Source organism: Diachasmimorpha longicaudata, chromosome 10, assembly GCF_034640455.1.
Source record: "Diachasmimorpha longicaudata isolate KC_UGA_2023 chromosome 10, iyDiaLong2, whole genome shotgun sequence".
In the NCBI taxonomy this organism is placed as follows: Eukaryota; Metazoa; Arthropoda; class Insecta; order Hymenoptera; family Braconidae; genus Diachasmimorpha; species Diachasmimorpha longicaudata.
Genome location: NC_087234.1, coordinates 2,867,718 through 2,895,665, shown reverse-complemented (window position 1 = coordinate 2,895,665; position 27,948 = coordinate 2,867,718). Strand labels below are relative to the sequence as shown.

At 36.3% G+C, this 27,948-nt stretch overlaps 1 protein-coding gene across 2 annotated transcripts in view; it reads right to left on the bottom strand.

Annotated features, from left to right (window-relative positions):
• LOC135166816 (neurexin 1) overlaps positions 1–27,948 on the bottom strand; it is a 191,918-nt gene that overhangs the window by 148,009 nt on the left and 15,961 nt on the right. For both annotated transcript variants that reach the window (XM_064129445.1, XM_064129446.1), the window contains exon 2: positions 22,410–22,460. In XM_064129445.1, coding sequence (XP_063985515.1) covers positions 22,410–22,460 — 51 coding nt within the window. The remainder of the gene's footprint in view (positions 1–22,409; positions 22,461–27,948) is intronic.

Genomic DNA, 27,948 nt, shown 5'->3' with positions numbered 1-27,948 from the left:
TTTAAACTCACGTCAAATCAAAAGCAGTTGGCTCACAAAGTTCCCTTGAGTCACCTATATTGTTCAGTAGTATAGACCGAGTGTGAGCGAACAATATAAAAGGTGAATGGTGGCTGTGAGACGGATGGAGGACAATTAATCTTCCGTCTACTTCCCTCAATACCGCCCTCTTGTTAGTTTCCCTCCCTGAGTACCTAAATTTAGATCGATAATCTTCAACGTAAAGCGCTGTATTGTTCCAACGACACGAATCTAACAAAAACGTATGATTAAAATCACGATTTATTTGATATATCAATTTTATCAGGAAATTGCGTCAGTTTTTTTAATTTTTAATGATCATTAACGGTTAACTATGGAAGCCCATTAGATCAGACGATCAACCGTTTTTCACCGAAGTCGTGTATGATCATTGCGTTACGTGTAATTAGATTTTTTTTCCTTCATTTCTGTCAATTATATTTGTCGTATGTTTCTGAATGAGACTGAATCGATTCTATTTCATGAATGAAAAACATTGATTTCTGCTGAATTTTAAAAAATGTTTGTATGGAGAAAAATATTCAATAAAAATTACGTAATAGTTTGATAATTCCAGAGCGACATCTGGTGGAAGAAAATTGTACGGAATTTCCTGGAATTGTTTCGTCCTTTTCATCAAAATTAATTGTCAAAAAACAATTTTCCTGTTATCAGGTAATTAATTGGTCAATTTCTGGCAAATTTTACGTGACAACAACCGCACTTTTACGGTTTTATAAACACTAGCGTCCCCGGTGTCGCAGCGTTGATGTCAGTTTTGTCTTTGCGTCTTCACGAATCGATTATCGATTGTCAAATGATCGATTATTATATTATATCGATTGTCAAATGAACTGGCTCTCAGTGATCAAAGATTTGACACTCTAGAACCATTTGACAAAGTGCCCTTGTTCATTAATTACTTTCTGTTTCTTCTCTGGTTCTATTTATTAAAACCATTCTAAACATTTCGGTACTGTTCGGAGAAAAACTATAAAAACTATAACATACTGAGATTGACTGAAAAGGGCTATAGACAGACGATTAATTTTTGTCCACACATCCCAAGCCCTCTCACCACTCATAATTATCAGTTCTATATTCTCTCCATTCATCTGCAGGGTTTTATAATCAATCTAAAGCGTGGAAGGGAAAATATTGAAAAATCCGAAAATAGTATGAAAATCTAGAGACCGAAGTACATGATATAGATGCCGGGAATACCGTGGGGTTTATTCCCCTGGAAACCGAATCGATCTGGGATGGCTCTGTCGATATCAGCCCTCACTTCCTGCTGCGTTGAGCCCATTCACTCGGAAGCTCATATTTTGAGAAACGTTTACAATTCATGACATGTTATTCACACAGACCTCTTTTTATCCCTGAACTAGGTCAATAATCTTTGGATAGAATTTATCGGCTCAGTATTTTCCACTACAAGCCCACTGAAAAATTGAACGTGATCGTACACCGAATCTCGATAATAATTCGTGAATAGTTTCATCACTGACCAGAGTGACTGACAAGGGTTAAACAAGAAGAGGTTACCAGGGGACATTCTCAAAGCCAGCCATTAATGTAATGGCCCGCTCCATCATTGTCATTGTCCCATGTACTCCCGAAGGATCGAGCTACCTTCTACAACTACTAACACAAGAGATCTGGGAAATACTGTATCGTGTATGAAACCGATATTCTTAGAGTGGATTCAGCGTAATGACAAGAGAAAAAAATGGCCATTGTACAGAAAGATATATTCACGCTGAGAGAAAAATATAATTTTGCTAATTAAATATTCTTCTGATGAGAATTTGAAGCGGATTTTCAAATGAAAATTTCGGACATTTGTTTGTCTGAAATAAAAATCATTACCACACAGGCTGGGGAGGATGTGAAACAAAGAAGAAACTTTTGTAACATCAAAGAAATAACAATAATAAATAATAATGATTACACACATCTTGTGGTGCTGGCGAAACTTCAAAATCCAAAGAAACAAATTGTTAATTAGACTGAGGAGGTCTGCCTTTTTGACACAAGACTCTATCATTGTCGTTGGTTAATGATAAATTTAATAATCCAACGTCACAGCAACTCCGAAACTAATGATAATGGAGAATGATTGACAGTTGATTATAATTGAAACGAAAAAGTAATCAGAAAGACAATTTTCTTCCCTTTCATTTTCAAAGTTTTACAGTCATGAAACCGGAACAGGACGAAGACGAGAAGACGATCTATAACTCGAAACTGCGACGATACTTCTGAGAAAACCATGTCGTGAGACGTCTAGTCCCCAGTCCTAGTTACAACGCCGACAGAGAAGTTGAGTATAAATTGCCTTGATAATCAAGACGTCGGTGGATAATATTTACTGAACGGTTTGGAAGAAAATTCCACCATCAGGAAAAAATTCTCATATCAAAAATCGTCACTCGACGTCAACTGAAACTTTTAATCCTTCAACCCATATATTTTGATTTTTCCATTACGAATATTCGATTATAAAATATCGGTTCTATTATCTAATTATACGAATTATACGAAAAAAAAACAGAGCAATTATTACCGTACACGACGATAATTTCGGCTGCAATGTACAACAAATTCTACATTTTAGGGACAAATGGCCCTCATATTTGTTCAAATTTTGTAAAAAATCCCTCCCCATCTCATATTTGTCTCCATTCAACATGACAACGAAGTGGAAATCGAAGTGGCTCCACAACTACACACTCATTCATTAATTAACCCCCATCATCCCCCACTATAAAATCACTTTCTCCCTGCAAATCAATCCAAAGTTCTTCAAAATCAATTTTTCCTGATCAATATCCCCCTCCAGTCCGCTATGAATTTCCAATCGAAATCCCCGAAATCCAATCGCATCCACCGAAAATCTACCACTGAATCTCATCGGGACCTTGCCCTTGTCCATGATTCCCAAGTCATGAAATTCCTCAAAGAAAATCACCGACGACTGCAGCCCGGAATAATAACAACAGTCCTACCCGATTACGTATGGAATCCACGAATTGAATTCACATCATAACCTCCCGAAAGGCCACTGAATAGTCAAGAAAAAAAAAAATCTGAAAAATCCATAACCTAACGACAATTTGACGGAAGGAAAAAAGTGGAAAAACACGTTCAAGGTCACCATGACAAAACCGGGAGACGAGACTGTACCTACCACTCACCCCTATTCCCCCACCACATCACTATCTTGGTAAAGTTTCCCCGGTTTCCCCTGCCACGCCCTCACCTCACGTCATATTGATCGGCTGAGAACCCCTACTCTCTCGACCTCCGTCGTCTATTCTAGCATTTCCACACGCCCTCTCGTGCGGAATACCCTCTGCAGTGTTGCCATATATATTCTTCAATTATTTTTGTATGAAACTGCAGTCTTACTTTAAAATTCCCGTTCTATTTCGTGCAAATCTTCGGTGATTACCACATCAATGAGCCAAAACAAACGACTAAGTCATCTCCCAGTCTATAAATAAACCCTTAACTTGAAAAATATATAAAAATCAAATAATCAATCGTCGATAGACATCACGCAAAAGCGATTATCACCCCCTCCGATCCCATAAATCTTTCGATTACCAATTGAAACTCACTCTCGCGAGCATTTAAATAACCCCTGATACCACCCCCACCCCCTCAATTCGTTAGAAAACCCGCACACATGGCAACATCGCCCCCACCACCGACATCACCCCCTCTGCTCTCTCTTTTCATATCTACCGTCGTCGCATTGCCTGTTCATTTGAAATTCCCGCCACGAAAAACTGTCTCATAGTGCAGCGCCTTCACCCGGAATTTCATAAAAACAAGAAAAAAAATAGCGGAATTGTCGCTCGATTTAAACTCAAGGTCATAAATGTTTACCGAATCGATAGCTTACGAAGCACAAATTTCCAGAACGAGCTATTTTGATGGGCTTTCCGGGAATCGTTACAAATGGTAACTTAATCCCAATACTGACATTAACTAATCTAAACGATTCTCGAAACGATCATCAGTCAATCAGGTGAAATGGTGGAGTATTTTATCAAAGTTCACGTGAATGAAATGGGTCAGAGGTGAGAATGGTACTTCCATTTTGTCGTGCTCCATGGAAAAGACACGAAAAAGTAGAGCAATCATTTCATCTTTCCTTCTCTCGGTTAACCCCATATATATCCAACTCTTTCTATCCAGCACCAACAGTATTTTCCAGGCCACAGAGCATTCAGTGTTTCTGGAATGGTGCAATACGTGAGTCCGTCACGAGTTTTAAGATGTCACGTATGCGACCTTTCGATCATACCTCACGTGGAAATTTGTGAATTCGTAATAGAATATTCAGGGACAATTTAGATTATTCAATTTGAACAGGAACTTCCCCTGGGAAAATTGAATTTATTTTCTTTGAACGAGTTTATGAGGTACATGGAATGGTTTTAATCAGCTCTTACTCAGTTAAGGAATTAAAAAGTTCAGGTGGATTAGGGTTTTTTCCGGGTGCCTTTCAAATGATTTAAAATTCATTGCTCCGATACAAATTCATGTCGGCGCATGAATTCTGGTCTCAACGGTTTTATGGGCGAAAGGTGGAGGTATGCGCTGAGATACAAATTCCAACCGGGGATTGATATTCTTGACAGGAAAAAATAACTTCGTGGATGGTAGCGTTCCGAGGGAGGGCGTTTTCACGTAGTTTAAGTTCGGTTTTTAATGTTATTGTTATGATGAAGTAATCGAATTGGAGAATTGACCGGAGCCTGATCCAATTATTTGGTCACCTTTTGATCTACCGGGGGTTTCGGTGGTGGCGACTTTGGTCTGAACCGCATCGGGAACTTCCACTTGGGGAAGTGGCAACTCATGGAAGTCACTTATGATTGTGCGAGGGAGGGGAGGGTGAAATGGAACCGTCGTTTTTGGAAAAGGGAATCCTCTGTAGGAAAAAATAAACATCGCATGTGTCCTGAGAATTCCGAGAACTGGACGGATCCGTTTTGCCCTCTCAGTCCGTTTACACCACCCTCTCCTCCCATCAACATAACTTCTATCGACGTTTCGTGTCCCCGATGGTATCAGATTACCATCGTAAAGATACCGATCCCAAGGACTTGTTCTATCGATTCAGCCATTTATACACAAAAATAATATCACTCAATCGATCACAACCCTAATACCTTCTGACATCGGTTTCTACTCATTTTTAACGAACCAAAAAAACAATTTTTGCTCTTCTGAACAAAAATTCTCTTCGAAAGATGTTCGGAAGAATTTTCTCGGGTGAATAAGGACATTTTTCGAAGATGTTTTAATGATTTTTTTGAGGACTTCGTCAGGAGATCTTCAAGACAAAAATTTTTTCACGTGGAGAAATTAGATTGAGGGATATTTCAATTAATATTGAAGACTAAATGAATCTCTGCGGTGTTGTGTGCGATGTTTCAACATCGGAAACAATTCAAAGAATTGAATAAAAATATAACGACTTCCCTCCATTTCAAGGCATCACCATTCCCACTCTCTTTTGTGGCCAACTTTTTCAATTTCTTTTATCCGAGAATTGTTTTCAGAACGTGAATGGCTTGGAATAATTCATCCTAACAACTTGTGTATTTCTGTGTATCTGTACATGGAGAAGAGTCTTTGTGTTGGGGTTTTCCTATTTTGTTTGTGTACATTCGTTATTCAGGAAAGAGTCTCATACGTGAATCCATTTGCTGTATATGTGCCTTTTTGTTTGTTGGATGAAACTTCCGCGAACAGTGATACAGAGTTGAAATGATATTCGCATTTTTGTGTCAACAAATTGGTGTCATTCATCGCTGATGGATATGCGCAATGGATATTCAAAATATTATAGAATTCTAAATTGGATTTCTCCGATGTAACATCGTGATGGCAAATTAAAATATAGCAGCAACAAAAATAAATGTCTAGATATCTCACACCTTTCTAGGTATCATTCAGATTCCTTGAAATTGATTTTTTCGTGTCAGACCATTCTGGATGATTTTCAAGTCAAATTGTTAAATGTCAAAATCGAACGATTCCATTGCCTTCAGTCGAAAGTGGAAAATTGAATTTCAGAGACAGACGACTATATATATTTCAGAGTGAGACTTAATGCGATTTAACTATTAAAAACCCCTAAATATTCAGTTTTCAGTAAAAATTTGATAACATTCCAGATTATTTTTAACGGTATGAAGATGAGGATACCTTAGTTTATCCAAATTTACGATCTAATATGAATATTCGACATCAAATTACATTAAATTTTTAATGACACGATGTTCTGCAATTTTAGTGGAGTCTCACACCTCTCCATTAAAAAAAATACAGAGTAAAGTTTTTTATGACCGACCTATTTCGACTGTATAATATATAATGCTTAACATATAATGTATAACATCTTATGTATCATATATTATACATACGATTTTATTTTGATAAAAATTTCCGGAATTGAATCAGGAAAATTTTGAAATTTTATATTTATCTTTGTACATACGAACAAAAAAAAAATAACGAATCGGATGTTGTTTCATCAGATCTATATTGAATCACCCTTACCCCATCCAAAATCTAGATCCACCCAATCCGTGAGGGCGAAAAGCAAGAGAACTATCTTCGATTTTTATCTCACCTTTCGTTTCATATTGATTCACCGGCATTCCATCACGTTATCAATTTTGCAGGTAACAGAAATGGTCAAAGTATCTACCCAATTTATGTAATACATAACAACCAATCATTCACTTCAATTTCACGAAGCGAACATTCCCGGAACAGCGATGGTATTTCCCAGAAAATCCAATTGAATACCTTCCACCATCATCGTTGGATATTTGACCTTTAAAACCTCTTCAGGGAAAGCCATTGAAGCTCGTAGTATTAATACCAGGTATTCTGTACTCGCTGGACGTACGAGACCAATAAAATAACACGGAAACATTATAAGTTGCTTGAAGTTGTCCAAAAATTGCTGGTTGAGTGGTAAAAATGGAGTCTTACGACGGCAGCTGGCGTGACCGGATACCCCCGACTCATCGACATTTTCCGTACTCAGCCCTTCGGGGTTAAAAATAAAACATCCGAAACGATTTGGAATTCTGATCATTTCATTCGGCAAATGCGAGGATTTTTTTTTATGAGTATTCGGTCGTGTTTTTTAGATGTTGGGTTCAAATTATTTGTTTTTCACTCATTTTTTAAACTTATCAATATGTTAGAATATTCTATTATATTAGAATGAGACATATCATGCGAGGATTTTCCTTCATTAGATGTTTGAATCAAATTTAAAGAGCTTAAGATAATATTAGGGAATAGTGATTTTGCAAAGAAAAGTTACTCTTGGAAATAATGGAAAAAATGTTCAAGAGATGGTTTTCTTGATGGATCCAAATCCTTGACATCATCAATGGTGTTATAATCAAGAGGAAGATGACTTGATCAATTTTTTTCAGATTTTTGTACATATTCTATAAGCAAACATATTCTCGTCTTAATTCTGAAAAAAAAAAACGTGAAAAAGGGGGAAAGAGGACCAAGGTGTATCCAGTCTAGATTCTCAAGGTTGAATCAAGTTTGGATGAAGTTTGAAAACTCACTGAGTGTCCAGGTTCGATCGAGGCCCCGATCAACCCGTCGATAATTCTCCAATGATTAATTATTATTCATAACCCCTTGAAGTATTTTAGTGTATAATTGGGCACATTGACGTACGTTATTCATGAATCTAATAATTATAAGGATTGAATGAAACATTTACGTCTGAGTTTTAATCAATTTTGGATTCGACAATCAAAGGAAGGTTCATACTATCCTGCTCCCTCCAGCCTGGAACAACACGACTGTTTCAAGATTGGACTGAGATCCGAAGGAACATATACACCTCAAGTTGGATCAATATAGGATTCAACGACTGGATCTTCCTCGTTTCCATACAGAGAGAAAGATTCTCAAAAAATTACGTGCCTGTTTCGTAATCTACCAATCAAAACAATATCCGGTAAAAATGACAGAACAGTTACGCACTTTGTCCTTGAACCTTCAGGAAAAAGTCCAGGACGTTCAAGAAAAAGTATGAAACGTTCAGGGAAAAAACCTTTAACTGTTCCATAATTTTAACTGCCAAATTACTCTAAAGGCACATAATTTTTCAATAATTTTTCTCTCCCTCTATCATCAGGATGGACATTCCTCAGAACCTGATTCAATGATTCCATCTTTTTTCATCAATCGTCAGTTCTACTTGCTGAGACTTCAATCCAAACCTACGCTGAATTTCCACTCGGATTGTTCACTCACTCGAGTTTTCGCGCCTCAATAACGAAACACCTTTGTTTGAACAAAATACATATCCCCAGACTCAAGTCCCTATGCGACGATCACACCAGTTACACTGCCTTGTACAGATAAAGCACGTAATATGCAAGAGGCAGAAGCCGAGCGCGACTTGTCGCTGCTTTGATGTGCTGGAAGTGTGGATGAGGCGATTAACCCTACATCGACCCCTCTTATTCGGCCGTACCTATTCTCGCCATTCTACTCACTGCACCACTTCAAAAGCAACTTTCTAACAGAGGGTCCTTAGAAATCTCCAGAAATCATTGTCAATGATGCATTTACCCTTCCACCCAACGTTCCTGTCACTGGATCGATGGAAAAATGAATTTCACTTCAGTAAAATTATGAAAACGAAGACAATCAGAGGTCAGACCCATTTGACAGAAGGCAAGTGATCATTTCTTAATACAATCCCACCCCCCACCCCCCATATCATAAGTAAAAAGCTGTCAAAAAAAAAATGATGTCAGTCCAGAACTGACATTTATAATCGAAGAAAAAATATTTTTCAAAAGTATTTCTTCAAGTCAAACTTGTTAAAGTAGTGTCTCTACCAAAATATTAGAGCTGTACTAATGATATAATTATTATATTGTACATGGACCTGACAAACAAATTATCATTTTGGAAATTGTCCTAGTTTTTGATAAAAAAGAAAAAAAATGTCGAATAGAAGATCCTGGCTGCTAAAATGCTGGGGAGAGGGGCGATATTGGTAGCAGAATTATGCGGTTACTTCATTTATCATACCTCATTACGTACAATCTGAAAATCTACTCCAGCGTAGGGTGATGTAGCTGGATTTTAGCCAGAGCAATCCAGCGACTATTGCGTTTGGACCCCGACCTCACCACCTGTTACATTCCCGCGCGTATGTGATTCCCTGTTATCCTTGACGCTCAACCAATTTGCCAATGCGCTATTCCAATACACATTCTATACATGAAATATTTGGAATCGAGTGATCGCACATTTCGAAGATATCCGGAGACGCTTTCGGCTGATCTCCATGTGCTAGCGATGATCTTTTCCATCCTCATGACTGGCGCCTGGTCCTTATCATGTGAATGAAAGTTGAATAAGGAGGAACGGCTCTCAAGAGTTTTGTATGTATTATACGAACAGAAAAGTATGAGAAGAATTGCCGTGTTCGCGTGGTAAAGTGGGTTTAGACGGTCTTTCGAGGTGATCTGTACCGCAAAGAGTTGGATAAAATCCTGGTGCATCGGTGGTTCTAGTAGAAAGTGCACGAAGAAATCGAAGAATCTCGGGATTTTTCCTTCAACGGTTGGCGAACAGATGGGACAGTGTGACTGCCCAGGTGAGAAAGGTCCATCCTGATGATGGGGACAAGATTTTTTTTTTTTTCAATTGGATCTTTTGGAAGTTAGACAAATTTACTGAAGGCTCCAATCCACCTTTTTGGATCCACAATAGACATATTGATTATCAAACTTCAGTAAGTTTTTTTCAATTGGATGTTCGGGAAGTTAAATAAATTTACTGAAGACTCCAATCGACCTTCTGACATTCAGGATTGGAGATCGAGCCTGGGAGACCCAGTGTGGAAGCAACATTGACCCCACCGTTGAATCCTTTATTAAACCAACATGACCAGGATAGTGTGAACCTTCCTTTGATTGTCGAATCCAAAATTGATTAAGACTCAGAATAAAATTCCATTCAGCCCATATAATTATTAGGCTCATAAATAAGACACGTCAATGCACCCAATTATATTCCCTAAAATATGATTGGGTACACACGTACGTAAAATATAGTTTTCGAAGATCATCCAAGATTGTTTCAACCTTGAGAATCTAGGCTCGATCCATCTGGGTCAATTCTCAGTCAAGTTTAACCCAGTCTTCATTCCCTCATCCCTTCGCTCCTGAACCATTAAATTTCTACGTTTTCCATCAATCTACGATCGTTTTTTGTTCACTGGAAATTGTAAACTTCCTCTCACCCAAAATTCATGATTTGTTCCACATTAATCATAAACAATCAACTGATTTCTGACAGCAGCTAATCATTCAGCAATTGCTACCCAGTGGTTAATTCATATGAACACACCCATCAACTGAATGCTTCGGTAACTATTAACGAACATTAACTTGTTCTAATCTAGCAAATACAATTGGTAAATTACCGAATCTCGTTAACATCAACTTAATTGTTCTATCAGCCCCCAAGAACACGAATAAACAGATCACCTATCAAGATCCCAGGCTTCTCAGGACATGTTTCTTATTTTTCAACTAGTCAGGAGGAAATTCATGAGTCTCCAAAGTACACCCAAACCATAGTTTAATAACGGAGTCGGAAGGAAGAGAGAAAACGATAATGGTATGCAAAGTTGGCGCACACATCAAGACCAACAGTGATCCGAGAGTTCGTCGACTAATACACTGACGAAGACAGGCCGTTGACTAACGAGCAACGTGATACAGATGAAATGTAGCCAACTACTGTCAGATAATTATAGGATGGGTTCAAGGAGGCCAGAAGAAGATGAACAGCTACTCCTGCAGTTGATAAAACAATAGAGTAGCAAAATAAAATTGCTGAGTACAACAACATCTTACTGTTCATTATGAGGAATGAATATTTTTCTCGTTTAAATGAAAACAATTGGGACGATTGTATGATGAAAGAAAATACCCGGAGGGTCGATGGTTCCGGGTTATTTGATTCAATCGAATATCGGAGAATAGTATTCAACTATAAACAAATCATTTCCATGATTTGGAGTATAACAAGACGGGGAAAAATATCAAATAACAATTCTTCTGACAGAATGGGGGAGGCTGAGCAATTGATAACGAACCATTATGATAGTTGACATGGTACAAAGGGTGGCCCGTGGAAGTTGAGAGACTTCAACACAGGTAGTCTTGATGGCTTGTCTTTGACTGTCCGGGTAGAGGAAAAATATCTGTGAAAATATACCGGGAAATTGCGGTATAAATTGCAGAACTGTGGACAGTCTCAGTAGGACATCAGAGTTTGCTCGGTTGTGAATAGGGACTGATAGAAAAAAATAATTTCATGAGGAGAAGAAGAAGAAAGAGATGAAGAGAGAAGTTTAGTAATCAATACTTGTCTCAGGAGAAAAACATGTCAATAAAAGTCCTTTATTCTGTCAAGAAATTTTGATAAAAATCAGTAATTGTTTGATGATTTCAAAATTTGGTGTTGAAGTTCTTAAAGATTCAGAACTTGATGTAAAATCCTACATCTTCAGCTGATGTTCACGTTTTGATTATACGATTTTTCAACTGCCACAAAATTTTAATATTCAAATACAATACAATTTTCATTTTGTGTTCATACCAATCCCAAAGTTTAATTCAGCAGCGAAGTGGTAAAACGAAATAAGTTGACTTATCTTCGTTTGAGTTTTTGCGTAATATCTCCCAATCTAAGGGAGATAGCGAAATTGTTATCATAACATTTATTGTAGTGCTCAATGTCCTCCACAAAAAATGTTTCGAGAAAAATTTTGCTATCTCCCTCCGATTTCGAGATATTCATGGAAAATTGGTCGCCAGTCAAGAGTGACTTATCTCATTTTACCACTTCACTACTGATTTTAATTTGTCACGTGCCCTCTTTGTATGAACTTCATGATTTATCAGATGAGTTCTAAGACATTGTCAGTGCACTGGTCAATCCAGAGTGGTCGATACCATTTACATGGTTTCCCATTGCCCCTGGTGAGTCCCGAAATTTACTGAAACTTCACTCAAGTATCTGCAGGAATGCAAGCGTTCAATCATGCCAACATCTACTGTGTGGTACCGTAGCTTATTTGCATACAGAGTATACACCAGACGATGTTGAGTTGGCCCACGTGTATCTGCATACAATTATCCAGTTTCGTGTTGATCCACGCAATCGACAATCCACGTGTCCACGCACAAGTAAATTGACGTACTCTGGACTGTATTCTCGAGTAATTCATTTTGATGATAGGACAGACGTCCCGGAAATGTCAAGCTCATTATAAATTAATCAAGGATGCTTATAAACAATGGACATTTATCACTAGAATTTTAATAAGCTCTACGCGAAGAGAAACATTCCACAAAAAGTACCAGAAAAAAAAACTTAAAAATTACATTTCCTGAAACTGAAGTCAGTCTTGAAGAAATACTTTTCATTAAAAAAATATTCTTCTGCCGAGAACCTCAATCCTAAGCTGAAGTAATTTTTTCTATGAATGTGCTGTTTTCTAGATGATGGGCCAGAAGAGGATAAATATCTGAAATTCGCACAGAAAATTTTTTTTTCCAATGAATATCATTAAGGAAATATTGAAAAGTGCTCTCATCACTTATATCCCAATGACACAAATTGAATTAATTTAATTTTGCGTCACACACACACCACACATGCACGATAGATAATGGCACCTGCGATTTCGTGATATGAGGGTGGTCTCCCCTTAATGGTGCACCAAAAAAATTTCCGATTGTGTCTAAAAAATTGTGGATCCTCGCATTTTCTCGTTGGGAAATCGACGATGGTTCTTTTATGAAATTCAAGGTACTCATGAATTTTTATTATGCTGAGACAGAATTTTCTCTGTGCTACTGTAGAATTATCCATATCTTCATCTTTTAATAATCATTCGAATCGATTTCTGACTTTTCGTCGCAGGGAAATGCCCTCTCGCTCCCGCAATTTTTTCTCGTATCATCCCTTGCCCGATGGGTTCCCATGAAAATATCTTAAGAGTAATATTTTTTTATTTCCCCATCTCTGTGTGGAGATTCTAACACCCTGTAGTTTGAAAAATCTCTGAGCTTGACATTACAAAATTTCATTTTTCGAAGTGAAAATATAATAAGAGACATTCCATATCAAATCAGTGAACAGCTGGTGTATTGAAGGTTTGGAGACTAGAGTATGTTAATATCTGCGATATGAGCGCTAGCACATCCTGAAATGAACTGAAGAAGCTTCCGGATCAGCTCATTGATTTATTGACCCGAGGGGCCGCTGGGGAATTTTTGGTTCTGACCCCATTGACAGTTAATTATCGACTGGAGTTATTTGCTAAATGTCAATCAATGTTGTGACACAAATTTCAATATCTCTCTTAGATCCGAAGATGTTAGTCGGAGACTAAACTCAGAGATGAGTTCACTTGTCTCCTTTTACCACTTCGCCACTGATACATTATATATTCATCATATATTATATTCTTGAATAATAATTTTGTGATAATTTTGGTGATAGGCGAATTAATTAGCTGAATTGTTCCATAATTTTTACTTAATATATCTAATATATCTCTTCATGTTCGAAGCTTGAACAGAACAGTAGAACGTGATGGACATTGATCTGGAAGACGATCTCGAAGATGATTTTTTTTCGTCATCAAGAGTCCAGATTTTTCCCAAAATTTCATACCCCACGATAAAGCTGCACCAAGACAGATGCAAAGTGCATTGAAAAACGAAAAAAATAGTTCGATTTCTCGTTGGATCAAGGAACAAAAGGAAGAAAGTACGATACTCGAACTAGAAAAGACCTCTCCACTGTCTCTACTTTTTTCTTACCATATAATACGAAGAAAACCTAAAGCTTAAAACAAAACCCTATTACTGGTAATCAGATGAAGCCGAAGGTTTCTCGAAGAATAAAATAGAAGTTGAGATTATCCTTTTTTCTTCGTACTATTTACTGAAGAATCCAGACCATTGTGATGTGAAAGGACCGATATGGGTTTGGAAAGTTAATGGAATGTTTACGGTATGGTGAGAGTTGAACTTTTATTTTTGTAAAGTTCAATTAGAGAATTTTCCGAAAGACAACCGCATAAAATATACCCAACATAATCTGCTGTTGAATAAAATATATTTGACTGATTTTGATAAAGTAACCATAATTCACCGAAAAAATTAACAATTCGAAATCGAAAATTTGAAAGTTCTTTTCTCTCACTTTATGATTTTTTATCGAAATTATCGACAATTTAATTTGCGACCGACCGAACACAGAATATCATTTCTACTTTAAACCACCGAAATTCCTACTCAGGGGAATGTTTTCACGAAATCTGAGAGAGCAAAAAAAATATGAATACTCTTTTTGCTTTCCATAGATTACGACAGCATAGAATCATAATTAATGTAACCAACTGCCTGTTTTGAGAGTATAATATAGGAAGAAGCGTATTTTTCACTCCGAGTGAATTCTCAACTTCCCACATTACCTTTTACTATCCAACAACTGTTTTTGCCCGTCATATTTTTTACTCCACGAGAGACCAGAGGTATAGGAAAAAAATTTGGTAAATCCACATCAAAGAGAACTGCGTCACCGCAGCGTACAGAGTACAAGGGTCGGTTAGAATCTAGTTGGAGATATCGATTGTACCCTAAAAATATGTCATATGTTTGCCTCTATGAAAACACATTTCAAAATCTATTAATACTCGTTTGTTCGACCCTCGCTACAAAGTCGCATACAGCGAGAAATTCTCCACGACAAATTGAGAGCACGCATGGAAAAAAAAATAGGGTAAAGTGACAACGATTTGACAAGTCTATTGAGAAACACGTGAAATTGTTTCGTTCGTAGATGAAATTTTCATGAAAATATTTCGAATTCTCATTCAAATGCCCAGAGAAATTTTACTGGTGCGTTGAAGTGGGTTTGACCTGTTGGAGTCGGACTACGAATTGCCCAATTGGTCTATTTCCCATCGAAATTCAATAGAGATCCATAGAAAAGAGTGATATAGACATAATAATATTACACTCTACGAAAAAAAACAAATTGATTACGTAGATAATAATATTCCTCTTGATTCACTCGAATTACTGATGTTTATGGCATTCACTAGACTACAGATTCACTTAAATCAATTTTGAAACGTCAATCAGGCTCTCGAATAGCTCACTAATTAGATAAACAACCTAGAGATCTAAGCTGTCCCGAGTATAACGACATCGGCTCGCAAAAGACCATCGTAATCACAGATGAGAGATGAATTGTAATATAAGGTGACGAATATCGATTGTACCATCTCCCCTACAGACTTCGTTGAACGAACCAACGACCGGCAATTTCATCCCTCTCCGACGTCCTCTTATAGAGTCAATTACCTCAGTCGCTTTCTCAAGGAGACGAATATTCTATCTTACGACAGTTGAATTGATATTCATCTCAAGACTATGGATTTTTGAAACCCATTAAATATTAATAATTTATTCAAGAGTCAATGAACTCTGAACAATCAAATATAAATAGTAATTTCTTCGCCAATCTCATTTCTCATTCTGATCTAGCTTTTCTGGCTGACGTTCACTCTCATTAAACAAATGTTGCTAGATATATGAGCACCGAATTGGGACAGTTAAGTGACTACTCGAGCTGTCAGAGGTACTGCAGAAGTTCTAATATGCAAGATCTCAGAGTACACCAGACTGAAGCATATATGCTAATTCACTCTGAAATTCTGCATAATGCGCGTCACAATTCCATCAGCTCGTAAGACGCGTTACGTGATGAATATAAAGCCCTGTGAACTGTGATAGATTATGGGACAGGTGAGAGATGTCCATCCTGACGATGAAAATGAGGTAGAGTCAGGATTGGAGATCGAGATTGGGAGAACCAATGGGGAAGCAATGTTGATCCCATCGTTGAGTCCTATTCTTCAACATTCAGGGAATAAATTAAAAATAATCAGAGTAGCTCTAGCCAGGTGAGAAATGTTCATCCTGATGATGAAATTAAGGTAGATTCAGGATTGGAGATCGAGCCTGGGTGATCCAGGGTGAAAGCAATGTTGATCCCATCGTTGAGTCCTCTTCTTCAACATTCAGGGAAGAAATTAAAAATAATCAGAGTAACTCTAGTCAGATGAGAGAGGTCCATCCTGACGATGAAATTTAGATAAATTCAGGATTGGAGATCGAGTCTGGGAGATCCATTGGATCCTATATTGATCTAACTTACGCTGTATACAGCTTCGAGTCTCAATCCTATCTTGAAACAGTCTTGATCTTCCAGGCTGGAGAGCAGGATAGAATGAAGCTTTGTTTCATTGTTGAATCCAAGACTGATAAAGCTCAGACGTAAATGTTTCATTCAGTCCATATAATTATTAGGTTCATAAATAACGTACCTCAATATACCTAATTATATTCCACTAAAATACTTCAAGGAGTTATCAATGATAATTAATTACTGGGGAATTATCGGGCGATCCAACGACTTGATCCAGGATTGTCGGCAAAGACTCGATTGAAACTGCAAATTCCAGACTGGACACTCAGTGAGTTTTCAAACTTCATTCAAACTTGGTTGAACCTTGAGAATCTAGGCTCGATTCACGTTGGTCAATTCTCAATCAAGCTTGACCCAATCTTCATTCCATCGTTCATCCACATTTGAGATATGAGGAGAGAAATGAGGAATATTATCAACCACTCAATTTGAAATTGAATTTACCCTTCCAACATTGAAAATTCGAGTGCAACAATTGCTCACATTAAAAAACATTCTAAGTGTGTATCGCTTCCGATTGAATGTCTTGTATTTTCACTATAACATTGTCAAATGGAAAATCTATACACCATCAACCTGAAGTAATGAGACCTGGTAAACTTGCCACAGCCCTCGTAAACAATGTTAGAGGGAAAAAAAAATTATGTACCCGGGGAGTGTATTATCGTTCCCTGAATTTATGCTTTACCGATCGTCAGGAATTTTGAAAAGAAGTGTTTGAAAAATGGGGTCGATCGATAGATCTAATTTTCATAAAGATACCATCTTTAAAATTTGCAAATTAGCTTTTTCCCCTGGGGGCAATTCTTCTGAAAACATTACCAACATCGATTCCACTGAAAATTGATTTTTTTAACTCAATGTAGAGGTGTATCCTTGTGATTGATGACCTATGGTAACTGAAATTGAAAGTGAGGTGTAACGTAATAGGTCTCGAGGGGTAGTTTGTTAAGGTCAAGAGCACAACTGATCCGTATGATTGTTTTACCTATTAATGAGAATAGTCGAGGTCAATGAGCATTTATCGAGCCAAGAAAATAACATGTGATATTAGTTTTTTTCTCGATTGAAATAAATGTCCAGGTGATCGATCAATCACTGAAATAATTACTTTCACACATACCTAGGAATTTGGTCAAATCATGTGTCACCGAGGAACCCTTACAGGGCCATGTGCTATCAAGGCATTATGCAACGCATCATCGGAGGCATCTTACCCCCCCCCCCCCTCCCATCCACCTTCACCACTGGTGTACCATATCACGTCGCCTAATGGCTGACATGCCGGGTACATTATGCACATTCACTACTCCTCTCTTCAATGTAGCCTCCTGACACTCCATTTGATTTATCACATGGGGGAGATTATACGTATTAGTTATAAATCGAAGGAGTATGAATATCAAAATTTTGATGTGATAAGAATTTTCGTATCCACGAAAAAAAAAATATTAAATAAAAATTACATGTCTTCAAGATAATTCAGCGAATTTTCATAATTTTATAGTAACTCTGAAGTACTAATTTTTTAATAATAATTATCGATATCTGATATTGCTCAGTGGATCACGACCTTTGTCTCTGCTAACGTTAACAGTTGAGAAATTCCTTCCCTCAAATAAGTCGTAAGTCCCTGAAGAGCCACTTGCATTAATGGAGTGTCACTTATCGGATTTCAATCCAATCAATGACACACCAAGATACATGAAACGATGTGAGTAGAATGTCGCCTTTGGAGATAAATGCAGTGTAAATTAACGATGTGAAGGGGAAGATGGGGTAGAGAAGGATCAGAACTGTCTTCCCTCAGTTGGGGTGAGAAATCTGCAGCTATCACTGGAGGGTGATGATTCATTTTCGGTCATGATAGAGAAACGAAAGGCGCACACGGAGAGAAAAATTATGGAAAAATTATGGAACAGTTGAACATTTTTTCACTGATCGTTCCCTACTTTGGCGGAACTTTTTAAATTTTTTTCTGAAAGCTCACTGAAAAAGTGTGTAATTGTTGTAACAAATAAAAAATTGAGGAAGACACAATAAAATAACCTGATCTAGATACTAATTCTTGAAGGATTTCTATCATTTTTTCATTCAAACTCAGATAAAAAATTATAGATAAGTCACATACCGCCCGGTGAACTATTTATCGGACGAATTCCTCATTCCCTAGACTGAGAAAAGTGGAAACACGAGAATAAAATAAATACTAATCGTACAAAGACCTATTCAATCCATCTGTAAATCAATTTTTAATAAACATTCGAAATGTAAACTCCAATAATTACAAAGAGTCTCGAAAAATTTTGCGTCTTAATAAGAATTTTTGTGGGAATAAAACAGATTCCAATATTCTAACATTTTGCATCTCCACTCTAGTGCTCGGCAGAGTATTTTTGATAGCGTAGGGCCATCATCGAGGAGGTAGGTTTAATCTTCATTCGCCCGACAATGGGTTCACTATCTCAGACGAAAAGTCGGATACACCGGACACAAGCAAATACACAAAAAGCCCTCATTTTTATTGATAATACACTAGTGACGAATCACGACGATAATTAAAACATCTCAAGAGTGCAACTTCACTGCTGTAAAACCGAAACTTAGATACTGAATTAGCAAAACCACTCCGGGTCTCATTAACCTAAAGAAACGATGACATTGTCCCAGAAGGAGGATGAGATGATTCCCGGAGGTTCTCTCGAGAAAATAACTGCGGTTATGGAATAGTTGCCACAATTTTCTTCGGTAAAAAGCTACCCAAGGGGCTTTCGACTTCCTTTAAAGCTCCAACTTCGGAAATAGTGTTATAGAAGTCCCCATCGGAAAAAGAACTCTAATTTTATTGTACATTATTTCCACTATTATTTCGCATTGTAGTACTGATTATAATTTTTTAAAAGATTCGATCACATTTGGAATCATAATTTTTTCCTCGACTTAATTATCGTTTCTTACAATCAAAGATTAAACCTAAGTTTTCAATCACGAGACGTAAAAAAAATCAACGAATTTATTGACATTTCGTAAAAGATAATTCACCGTTTGGAAAACAAGTTCTATTATTTGTTTATATTTTGAGTCTTGCTGAATAAATTAAAAATGAACGCATCCGATGGATAGAATACTGACCTAAGGATAGAGCGACTTTAAATTGGACTGTACTAATCAATATATTTTTGCATGTTTTATTGCAAAATTAAGCTCTTGAGAAAATTAATTACTGACCAGTTATTGATTTTCAGTACTTAGTGTATTTTAATAACCAACTGATGTTTTGCACGAATGCAATATTTATGGATAAAAATCTCATTAACCGCAAGAGGTCAAGTAGCCGGATATTATATCATTAATTATTCGGAGCAATAGTGTTTGAATTATTCACGAAGAGCCAACAAATCTGCAAAATAATTATGTTCTTAATGAATAGAAAATTATACTGTTATAACTGTGGCCAAAAACTGATTTTAACTGATTGAAAAGTAGGTCGTGGTCGGTAATATATACTTCGATAACGTAAAGATAACAATCAATTTGCTTTGTGATCATTACCCAATATTGCAATAGACATTAAATATTAACTACCCGATCAATAACCGAGAAAGGCACATGCAACTACAAATAAATATTAAATTGACGTTTTTCATGAATCGGTGATACAGCTACCGACGCCAGGAATTTCATTATTCCCTTAAATTGCAAGAATTTTCACTCAGAATTCCAGTGGATAATCTATTAGCAGACTCATAAATATATATCGTAACCAAAGACTGAAATTTGCGTGAAGGACGACTTGAAAGCCTTAGCACGACCCTCACATCTGAAACCCTCTAACGAGTTCAAGTAAATTGTTAGAAATTTAGAAAATTTCTAGTGAGAATAGTTGAATTTTTCCTCAGATTTTTTAAAATCCTCATCATGATAAAGATATTCACTCACCGACACAAAAATTTATTGGAGACCGACCAACCAGCGAATCGCGATCGACTGCCTATCCATCAGTACTGGACGATCAATTGATCATCATCTAGCCATCGACCTGTAATCGAGTTTATATCGACTGCTTATCGACTAGCACTGGACCATCGATTGATCGATCATCACTTAGTCATCGACTGGAAATTAACACCGTAACCGAGAGGCTCCGTTTGGATTAGTAAATTTATTACCAATCGGTCTACCAACAACTGGCAATCCAGTATTAATGGACTGCCTATCGACCTATACTCGATCATCGATTAATCGATCACCTAGTCATCGACTGGAAATTGACGTCTTCACTGAGAGTCTCCGTTTGGATTAGTAAATTTATTGTCAATCGGTCGACCATCAACTGGCAATCGAATGTAAATCGACTGCCTATGGACCAGCACTCGACCATCGATTGATCGATCACCTAGTCATCGATTAACGATCAACCACCCATTATTCAAGTGCTGAAATCGATACAAAATCGACTGACCATCGACTAGCCCTCGAGTGATACCTCAAGGAGAGAGGAACTGAGCCCAAATTTGACAGAAAGTTTAGAAATTTTATAATAGTATATGTAATAGCAAAGTAGTAATAAAATAGTAACAGTGTGATAGTAAATTTTATAATAGTATATGATTCTGGTGATTCATTATCGTTCACCTATTTACACTTTGATGAAACGTTAGCATTTAAATCTAAAATATGAACGTCCAATTTCGTCGAATAGTTTCCAACAGAATAAATCATCTTCATCCAAATCATAATAACCTTAGAATAAAAAAATATAAGATGGATTACAAGCTACCACAAACGTATGTTAACTCTTATCAGCACAATTTCGGGGGTTTCCCCGGTTATAACTAATACAGTACGACCACTCTTATCTCTTTTGTTCTGTGGGAACTATACTTTAGCATGTACTAGCGAATGATAAATGGCCATGAAATTCGCAATGTTGGACTCAAAGAGCATGTCATAGCAGAGACCAACTCGCAGATTTATTGAATGCAGTGGAGCCTTTGGGAATACGCATAATATCGTACATACGTTAAATCCCAGGAGGTGAGAATCGCGAACGTTAGAGTAATAAAATTCAAGGACGATTTGGGAATTCGGTGTTTCAACTTAGCGAAAGGTTCGATAATTCTTATGAAGTGGCCACGGACATGTTGACAATTTTGGAACATTTTGGATCAGTTGAAGAGAAAATATTGAGGGGAATTTATTCCCCTCACTGATCACCATTTCAAGCTTTTTTGGAGACTATTTTTAGAAGGAAAAATGGCGTCTTTCGATTTCGAAAACGATCAACTGTTTACTGTACGTTAAAATCACTGTAATCGTACGATCACGACTGCTCAGTCTGAATGAGATCTTTTTCTCAGATTGTACACAACGTGAAGTGACTCGAGTTTCACTCACACTGTCACGTAATACTATCACATGATCAATTGCTTTATTTTAAAAAATTCATGATGTCAAAATTAAAACGCCTAATTTAACATAAATTGAAAATGAATCGAAAGCTAAAAATGTAACGCTCAGAACTCCAACTCTAACATTTTTTAATTTTGTAATGCCCTAAAAGTGTTTCGTTTTTGAATTTGAAAAGAATTTTTGTTTAAAAAATTTTATGAGAACTGTTGATGTTGTTCTTTTAGTATTGATTTAAGGGAAGAAGTCAATATTATTTCAAGTTTTCCATAAAATTGAAATGATGTTCTGACACTCTAATGACCAAATTCATGAGTAAAATGAAGAGATAGTAATAAATATTTAATTTTAAAAAATATTCTTGAATAAAATTTTTACGGGATAATAAGACGATTGCGAGCAACCTTTTTACCCCGACGTGAACATTAATTGGATTCACATTGTAATGCTATTATGTAAGAAGATCGATCCAATTTATTTTGAAATTTAGGGCCTCTCCAATTACAACTGATACTTCCATGTACCCCGCAATAAATTGATGTTCGTTATTATGGATTCGCTTTAATTAATAACCGTTCAGTACTCACCCTAATGGATTTGCGTTGACCAATAACATCGACACATGGAAATACACCGCACTGAAACATCAATGAAAATGCATTAGACATTTATAAATCAAACACAAACAATTTGAATTCAAAATCCATTTGCTAATTTCCAATTCCATCAATATTTGTACAAATTTTAAGAGGTAATTCTCCAATACTCAAATGGGATTTAATATATTCTATATGCTATATTATGACGCTGACAGAAACTCAATTCATGAAAACATTAATACACTATATATTATATTATATGTACATTACATATTGGCTGTGATTTATTTTACCGACGCTGTCAGAATTATTTTAAAAATGAAACAAAAGTGCTACTCAGAATTCTCAAAATTGTAACTCTGAGATCAATTTAAGATTAATTCTACCCTCTAATTGTTCACTCAAAATGATAAGTAGCAAAACTGAATGTCTGAATGTACCATAATGATAATTATCCGATGAGGAACCTGTTTTTAATAATTATTTCTTGCATTTAAAATATATTGCTGATGACAAAAAAATTAAATTCAATGACAAGGACCATCGTAAAGCCAAAAAATTATATATTTTTTTTTCAAATTCACCAGAAGGTACATCTGCACTCCACCTGAGTATTGTACTGTCTATAAACAGCTCCAAACAATCTCCGAAAATCCCAGTCAATTATAGTTTCTTCAATTTTTGTTGTACAACGTATTGTTCCCTTTACACTATAATGAGAATTGAAGTACGGAAGATGAGGCATTTGTACGAACACCTAGACTTCACTAAACATCAGTGAAATTGGTTGTGAGGTTTGTGCTATTGTTGGAAATAGTCCACAACTGTTCCCCAAAATTCCCCAGGATTTGTAGTTTGTCTTATTCACATGGTACAGTGAGTTACTACGTTCACACTACGATGGCAATAGAAATGTGGAATATCAGACGTTTGTACTCACATCAAGACTTCACGAACTACATGTATAATTTATGACGATAATTGTACGGGCGATGAAAATGAAATAAGCAGAGAACACATGATAATAATAATAATTGCAATGAATGAATGTCTTTCAATATTTGGAAAAAAATGTTCAAAGAAAATAAAACTTTGCTGAAGGTCGTTGGACGATAGTCAGTTGCAAGTTCTCAAAAGAAATTAAATAAATTTCATTAATTAATAGATAACTTTAAAAGACACATCAATATCAAGAAAGTAATAATATAATTTTTGTTGTCCTACAATGAACGAACACATCAAATTATAATTAAATCGACCCACCAAATGAGCAGAACAGGAATATTGTCAATGTCGACTAATAAAGTAAGAAATCGATTGAGTGCAATTGAATAGAAGATTGAAACTACCAAAACTGAATGAGTGAATGACTTGAGATATTTCTGGACTAGTCTTTTACGCTCGCGGATTTTTTTTTTTTTTTTGTAAACGGATCATTTAAAATTAGATGGTACGGAGTGAATATGTTTTACTGGGTATTTACGACTGGATATTTAGTCCAACTGGCCCTGGTGCAGTGTGAGTATCGAGAAAACTGAGAAAATACAATGGGAATGTACAAGATTGGACTCCACGAAGGAGCGTAAAGAATTCATCGCTGGAATACACGAGGCAAGAGTTTCCAGAAACGTAAATCTATCCAAACATTTCGAGTTTATACGATTCCTGCAGCTGCTCGGAGCTACATCACAGTCTTTTCGTGACGTCTTGCAAAATGAAGATAAATATTCGATGAGATGTAGACGTTATCCAAGTATTTACCTTCTAATGGTATGTGTGGGTCAGTATGAGATGGATGTTTAGAAAACAAGTTGGTGAAGTGAGACTGTTAAGTAAAAAAGTGAAGTAAAACTGCTAAACCAGCTCTACCCTCAGATCAGTATTTTATCAACCGAATACACTGAATGAAGCTTCTGACTATTTACAGCTACCAAATTTTCTGATGACATGAGACAAAATTGGAAGAAATTCGTTGATAGTCTAGAATAAATCATTTCATCGAAAACATTTAATAAACGGAGAGAAAAATTATTTAAAAATAACGTGCCTTTTCTATAATCCACCACTCAAAATAATATTCAGTAAAAATTACAGAAGTTACACATTTGTTCACTAAACGTTCGATACTTTTTCTGGGACGTCCTGAACTTTTTCCTGAATGTTAACTGAAAAGTGCGTAACTATTCCGTTATTTTTACCAAATATTGTTTTGACTGGTCCATTCAGGAACAGCCACGTAATTTAAAATAAAAAATTCTGTATTTCTCTGGATGCATTACACAAGAGTTGTGTCAGCAATAAATTCTTCTTACCGAATTATCGTAACTCTGAGACAACATTTTGTTCGCGAAACCACTACGCCACGAAAAAGTACAAATGGCTCTCCTTAAAAGATTAAAATCGATAGTTTGTGGACCCTCACCGGAACTTTTTTATCTACATACGGATGCTATTGCCAATGTGAGCATTGATATATTGGTACTGAAACCAGTAGCTTAAGAGCAAAATGTTTCCATCAATATCCACGCACTCACATACTCCAATAACTGAATGAAAATTTTTTGGGAATAAAAACTAATTCGCTAGTGGATTGGATGAAAGAGCTGAGGAGCAATTACTCAACGTTTCAGTCATTCAAACCAACATGAAAGAGTCTTTCCAACTGTTAAATTGATTTCATCAAGGAAATGACCATCTATGATTCCTTTTTGCAACTTTCATGTTTACAGATGATAATATAAAATAAAATATAAAATATAACATTTATTCTCCTCCATAATCCGTCAAAATTTCTCCTGTACCACTGGCACAATCGAATGCTGGAGATGAATAAAATTCGAATTTAAATGTATGGGAAGTAAAGTCCAATCTGACCTACACTCTACAAAATAAAAATTATGAGGGTGACCAGTAAAAATTGCAGCGACCATTTGAATTGTCGATAGTTTCCATTTCTTGACATCTTTTTTTCTCTGCCGACCACCCAATCGATCGTCTGGTGAACGAGACACCCAGACGCCAACTGTGGGGAGAAATATTTGACAAAAATTGTCCCAACGTTCTATAAAAGTTTATCATGAGTCATTATTGCCTCATTTCTACCCAGAAAACTGTTAACAATTGATATCGAATCATTGATTTTTTTTTTCGAAATTGAGAAACTTTCATTTCAACGCATGGTAAATGTTACCCTCGCAGTACATAATTTTTATTAAGATACCGAATACCGAAGAATCTGTTCTCACACAATTAGTTGAAAACTAATTAGTTTAGGACTCTAAAAATATTCAAAAATAGTTCATTCAGTTGGTAAAATGCTGACCTGATGGTCGCTCCACTTCAAGATCATTTAAACAAACTTATGTAAATCAGAGTTTATTGTTGGGATGATGGGACTGTTCCAGAACAATATCTAACTCATATTAGTAAAGACATTGCACTGGTTCTTTAATTCAGAACTTGTAGACTGGCACTTGTCACATAAAGAAACTTTTTCAATTTAAGTAGATAAAGCCGTGTGGGAATTCTGATCAGACCACTCTCAAACACTGATCAGGAATTAACGTCAGTGCTTGATCAGACATCTGACGGCTCTATTTTGAATTTTCCATTATCGATATTGGTTTCAAAATTAATCTAACTCATTCCTTATAATTTTTCTACTATACACAAAAATAAATTTTAGGGAAAAATTGAACTTCCAGAGGGCGAAGCGAGGGACGAAGGTTAATTTTATCGCAAAAATTAGCCCTTCAAACCTCATTTTTCCAACAAAACTTCACCTAAAAAATGGTTGATTGTCCTTTCGTCCCACGTTTCTCCCTCCAAAGGTCTAATTTTAACCGAAAATTTCTTTTCGCATACATCATTCTCAATGAGATCTTTCAACCGTGTTTTCAACCCCCAATACGAAGTTCAGTTTGCATCCCCCTCAATTCCCGAGGACTTGCAAAACTGCCAAGGAAACACACGACCCAGTCACTCATGCACACTATTAAATCTACTCACACTCGAGACCTTTCTCTCCCCCAAAGTCTCCCATATATTCACGTAAATGGTAGGAGTAGTAGGTCTGATAAATGCAAACTTCGGTCGTAATTTAATTAGCCAAAAGTAGTGAGTAAAAACTGAGTAATTGTTAAAATGACGAAAATTAATGAGTAATTACTGAATTACGGGCTCATGAATTTAATTGCCTCAACCAACATTTTTCCCTTCCCTATTTACTTTTATTATCAAACGGTAAAATGTTTATTTATTTTTTTTTCTCTCATGAGCCCTTTATTTCGATTTTTAACCACTTTTTTTTTCCATACTCGTGAGTCGTGCGTGACATACGACTGGATCGATACTTCGCATCGTTATGCGAAAAGCCCACGAGAAATTCGAGGCCACCATCGGGGGGGTGCGCACAGAGCCAACTGTACATATAGTCGAGATATTTCATGAATTTCGTGCTTGGTAAACTCCGCCCGATCGTTGTTATATATATATTAAAAGTAAGTTCGCGTGAACACATAACGATTGAGTGGACACGAATAGCATTCAAAGAAATGTTCATTTGTCAACCCTTTTTTTTTTTATTTATGTCTCAGTTTAATAATCATAAATTTCGAAGCAGCGGCCAGGGGGTGGAGGCGGTGGGGTTGAGGGGCGAGGGGTGAAGCTTTTATTCCCGTAAAAATTTATGACATTGGAGGTTTTTTTGTTTTTTTTTTTTTGACAAGTATAGAGGACATGTAAACATGGAAAAGTCACTTTATTTTGGGAATGCTTTATCGTTAATGTGGAAAATTGAGTTGTTGAAGTAAAATTAGGTGTCTTATGATTCAGTGACTTTATCTGATGTACCTCATGTGACGTACAATTGAGTTATCTTGTGGATAGTTAATGTGTCAGATATTTGAAGATTTAATTAGATGAAAATTTGTGGGAATTGTGATTGAATTAGTGGAGAAAAATGCAGAAAAAGAACGTATTTGGTCTCGTAATTGTGAACTGAAGAATCATTTCAGTTATTTTTATCGAAAATTATTGTAAGAAATGAGAGACAGACAGTAATCTTTATTATTTCCTCCGGAAAATTTATATGGGAACTGTCAGGATATTTTTTTCAAACTCATAAAACTTACAGAGTTTCAAGTAAAAAGTACACCATTGAACGTAAAAATTACTCAATTCCTCGTAAATTTTACGTGATGAGAACCGTACTTCTTACGGTTATAAACACGTAACCTCCGCAGTGGTGTTGACACATCGCCAGTGGTGGGGTGATGATCGACATAATAACAATAACAAACTTTTGGTGTATGAGTAAAATCCTTGCCTGTCATACTAGAGGTCGTGAGTTCCAATTTCGCTTAGATAAAAAAATATGGTACAGTAAATTTGAGGGAACTGATTCGTAAATTTTCGTACTTGTGTACTACTTTTTCCAATCTCGACTTTCGCCCCACGTTTACTTCTTAAACAGTAAATTTTCTGAAACTTCTCAAGTACTTTTTCCAGTATTTTTCTCTACATGTTA